Genomic DNA, 5,027 nt, shown 5'->3' with positions numbered 1-5,027 from the left:
TGGACATATTGTCAGGAGGGACCAATCGCTGGAGAAGGATATCATGTTTGGTAAGGTGGAGGGTCAGAGAAAATGAGGAAGACCCCCAACGAGATTGATAGGCCAAGTGGCAACATGGATGGACTCAAGCGTGGCAACGGTAGTGAGGTTGGCTCAGGATCGGGCAGTGTTTCGTTCTGCTGTGCATAAGGTTGCTATGGGTCGGTACCGACTCGATGGCACCTAACAACAACAACAACTCACCAAAGTAGAATGTAGAACGTTGTCTTTGTGGTCTATGTTATGCCAGTTGATCAGGGTGAGTCAAAAAGTATTGCTACAAAATTATGAGAACTTTATTAAACAAAACATCAAAATGTGGAGCTATTGTTGCTCAGCACATCCTCCATCTAGGTCTATATACTTCTGAAGGTGGTGTTTCCATGTTTCTAACCCTTTCCGGACAAATTCTATGCTCTTTGTTTTATCCTTGAGGGACTCAATTCAATGCCACCATTTATGAGATGTGTGAGTTTATTAGGTGTGTCATTTAACCTCTCTAAGCCTCCATATTTACTCCATGCCAGACAGCAAGGGCACTAAGATATGCAGAACTAAATAAGAGCCTTGCCTTTGGGGAGCTTCAGTCTGTTGGGTGATCGGATGGGTGTTCCTCAAATAATTGCACAAGTATAAAATTGGAAAGGTGATCCGTGCTACAAAAAATGACAATGCTAATGAGAATGTGTAATAGGAGATTTGACCTATTCAATAAGGTTAAGGAGGGCTTCTCTGGGGAAGTGACACTCACACTGAGATCTGAAGAATCAGTCCTGGCACAAGAAGAAGACCTAAACATGATATTGGCTTCAGGGCTTATCGCATCTTGTTATGAATATTGTGCTGGGAACTGAGAGACCTGGCTAAGGGAAGTAGGGGTAGTGAAGACAGAGATATAGCCTTGGACCTGGAGGCAGGGAGCAGAGCAGCCTGTTGGTAATTTGCATACAAGCACCATCCTTCAGGCTAGCTGTATCCCTGTGTCACACAAATACCAGAAGCATCAAAGACTGGGAGAATATAGTCATGCACCACATAACGCCCATGCAGGCAGTATCTGACTGCATATACGTCAATGTCTCAGCCCCCTTAAAGCCCATTATAATCCTGGTGTGTCGCTGTAGGATAAGCACTGGACCGCAAGTTCGATTTAAACCGCAAAATCTGTGGTTCAAGTTCTCAGCAGCTCCTCGGAAACCCTCGGCAGTTGCTATGAGTCAGAACTGACTCGATGGCACTTAACAACAACAAGGTACATACAATGGTTCATAATAACAAGAGGGGGCTACTTTGCGAACATACATCAAAGTATAATTATTACTGTATTGTTATGGTAAAGTGGAGTCTTGGTATGGTGCTGTAGGATAAACTCAGGACCACATGGTCAGTTTGAACCACAAGGTAGGCAGTGGTTCAAACTCACCAGTCGCTCCTTGGAAACCCTATACAGGGTCGCTAGGAATCACAACTGACTCAATGGCACGTAACAACAATGATAATGGTAAAGAGGTTTTAATATCTCTGGGATGTTTCTTTAATTTTTTTGTGCGTAGAAAATACACTATACACTGTATGCTAAGACAAACATTTGACCAACTGACGTTAGATATGAACTAAACATAATTATTACGATTTAGGTACGATTTCAATTTAAAAACAGATTTAAGACAGGAACACATTTGGAATCTGGGGATTTCCTGTAGAAGCTAACCTCTTCATCATGACCTACAACACTATGGTGTTTGCACAATGCCTAAATCACAATGTCCTGTGTCACAGAATGTATCATGGGAGTAAGTGACATATGACTGTATATTAAGGGCTTAAGGGGGAAATGTGGGCTAGGCATTGGGCTGCTAACCACAAGGTCTGTGGTTCAAACCCACCAGGCATTCTGAGAGACAAAGACGAGACTGTCTGCTCCTGTAAAGATTTACAGTCTCGGAAACACTATGTAGGATTGTTACGAGTAGGAATTGACTCAGTGGCATTGTGTGTAGGGAGTGGGGGGTGGGGGGTTGGGGGAGGGAGAGTTAGGTGGAATGTGACCAGGTGGAAAGCCTTCCAAATTAATGGCAGTATTGACCTTGCTTAAGCTAGCAACCTAGCCCCATTGAACACCCCCCACTCCCCTAAAACCACACCCTCTGGTATCTCAGATGAACCTTTAGGTGGGGCTGAGAGCAAGACTGTTTTTCCACTGGAGGACATGAGTCAGTGAACAATGAGATTCCACTTAATCACAACCCCAAAACATGTCCTTAAAATCAGGAGCTAGAAAAGAAAGGAAATGATTACATAAAAGTCAGGATAGTGATTACTCCTCAGTGGGAGCCTGATGGGAAAGGGACAAGTAGGGGTCTTCACTGCTGGGTCTGGCAATATTTTTTCGTGATTTGGGTGGCAGTTGCACTGGGATTTATTTTATATTTAGTCACTGCACTGTGCCGGCTTTATGCACTTTTCTAAATGTATTGTTATATTTCACAATTTTAAACAGAAATAAGACAAAGTATAGAAGATTTTTAAGCAGGAGAAAATGGTCAGATTTATATTATTAAAAGACCACTTGAGTGCTGAATGGAATGTTGACTAAAGTGGGGCATCGCTAGAGAGAGAAATTCATTAGGAGGTGGCTGCTATAATTTGGGTGAAAGATCTTAATGACCTGAGATATGAAAAGGAAAACTTTTATGGATATAATTTACATTCTTTTTTAAAGCACAACCAAAATAAAACAGAGGCTGCTCCTCACTTTTTACCTCTATGCCTTGGTTGAATTTGGCTTAGGAGTTATAGGCCAGGAACAGGTGCATGTCTAAGATAACTTTACCCAGAGAGCTAGGAGAACTTGAGAGCTTTTTTTGTTGTTGTTGTTGTTTTTTTTTCTTTTCATGATAACCACAATATTATCTGAGCTTAAGTGGTCCCTATCATAATATTTGATCACTCAATCATAACAGTTAATCACTCAAGACTTTACAGAATGTTTTCACATTACTATTGTGTACCAGAGTGCGAACTCCTTGAGGGCAAAGATTCTTGTTTATTTTGTTGACTGTTATAGAGTCCTGGTGTGGTGCTGTAGGATCAGGATTGGACTGCTAACCTCAAGGTCAGTGGTTCAAACTTACCAGACACTCCTCCAAAACCTTATACAGGGTCGCTATGAGTTGGAACCGATTCAATGGCACTTAGCAATAACAACAACCTACTCTTAGAGGCTTTGTAACATAAACGCTGGACTATGAACCACAAGGTTGACAGTTCAAGCTCACCAGGCCCTTCTCAGGAGAAAGATGAGGATTTTTGCTTCTGCAAAGATTTACAGCCTTGGAAACCCTATGCATGGTCGAGATGAGCTGGTACTGACTCAACAGCACTTACTAACAAAATACCCTTAGTGACCAACACTACATAGCAGGTGCTCTATAAATATTGTTGAATAAATGACCAGATTGAATTATTAGTAGTACTTAATAATCACAACAATCCTGTGAGATTAGGGAGGGCATCAACAATTATCCCCATTTCATAAGTTAGAAAACAGAGACTTCAGGGAAGCTTAAGCAACATGTCAAGTAATCTAGAATTTAATTGGCAACAGAATCACGATTTAATTTCAGGTTTTTGTTCTTCAGTTCCCTTAGTTTTGTTTTTTCACTTTTCTGCAGCTGAAGAGCTAAGGTATGAAGTTATTACAGCTCTGAAATACTAGCTGAAAGTATTACAAAATGCATGATCGGTCCTCTCAGACACCCTATGTGATCTGATGTTCTCTGTATAAGATGAAGAAGACCTATCCAGCTGATCACTGCATTAGTCACCACCGGTCCCTTAGAGGAGACATAACCATGTTCATCGGAATCATCAAAACCAGTTCATCCTCATACTCAATGTTTCTTTCATCCCTTCCCTTCTTCCTGCTCTCCACCCAAGTGAAAGAAGGTTAAGGAAATCCTATTATTGCAATAACATATTTTCTAATAGTTTTCTTCACCCAAAAGAAAAGAAATGTGTCAGGTTTAAAAAAAAAAAAAAAAAAATCTATGTCATCCAAGTAGAATCCCAAGGGAAGGCTAAAAATGTTCATTGAGCAATGAAACCTTAGTCTCTTTCCTATTAATATGAAACAAAATTAGTAATTTGAAGCATTAACCACAACTCAGATACCTGGGGAACTCTGCAATTAACATTGGTATTTATACAACTAGAACCACATATGTCTTCTATTGGATTCCTAGTTAAGTTCCAGGAAATAGCAAACACAATGATCAAAGCCTGTATTTTGGAGCTAATAACCAAGATACATACAGACTACTCAGGGAAGTCAATTTTTAGGTTACCTTCCTTCCCTCCTCTCGCCTCCAAGTCTGACATTCACTTTATCCCAAGAACCTTTGGTCTAAGAAACATGGACCATCAGAATCAGTTGAATAGTCAAGGTAACCACTGTGACAGTGTTACATCCAGGACTCACCAGAAATTCAGTGGCAAACTTTTCTTTCTTAATTTTCTTATCCCGTGCCTCATTCAGGAACTTCTGCAAAATTTCTCTTTGGTCCATGCTGCAGAGCAAGAGGAGCAATCTAGGAGCAGTTTGAGAGAGGGCATGTCAAATGTGTGTCATGGCTAAGACACCATGGAGAAGCTGCTGCTGCTGCTTGAGCAGAGCATGCTGAAAGCTGTGGTTTACTGACTTCATCACAGGCACTAGAGGAAATTAGTGCGTAACCAGTCTCTGTGGTCACACAACAGCCAGCATCTCACTGCAGGGCCCTAGCGCCTTCATTTTCAACAGAGAAACCTGGTTAGAATTCAAGTTTTTAATAAACAAGCGGCTAACCAGAATGTGGTCTGCTTAGCTCAGAGACTGTTCCACTCTATATTCAAACAAAATTTACCTCGCTTCTTGTTTCCCAGAGAAAAAAGCACCATTAACCGTCTTGTGGAGGGATTCTGCCTCGCCCTATGATACCAACAAGCAT

General features: G+C 41.2%; 1 protein-coding gene across 3 annotated transcripts in view; it reads right to left on the bottom strand.

Annotated features, from left to right (window-relative positions):
* PTPN22 (protein tyrosine phosphatase, non-receptor type 22 (lymphoid)) overlaps positions 1 to 4,606 on the bottom strand; it is a 58,001-nt gene extending 53,395 nt beyond the window's left edge. For all 3 annotated transcript variants that reach the window (XM_006865896.1, XM_006865897.1, XM_006865898.1), the window contains exon 1: positions 4,520 to 4,606. In XM_006865896.1, coding sequence (XP_006865958.1) covers positions 4,520 to 4,606 — 87 coding nt within the window. The remainder of the gene's footprint in view (positions 1 to 4,519) is intronic.
* Positions 4,607 to 5,027: the final 421 nt, after the last annotated feature.

The sequence above is a fragment of the Chrysochloris asiatica genome, unplaced genomic scaffold, assembly GCF_000296735.1.
Source record: "Chrysochloris asiatica unplaced genomic scaffold, ChrAsi1.0 scaffold00085, whole genome shotgun sequence".
Classification (NCBI taxonomy): Eukaryota; Metazoa; Chordata; class Mammalia; order Afrosoricida; family Chrysochloridae; genus Chrysochloris; species Chrysochloris asiatica.
Note: the sequence above shows the minus strand (reverse complement) of the source record. Positions and strands in the feature narration are given on the sequence as shown.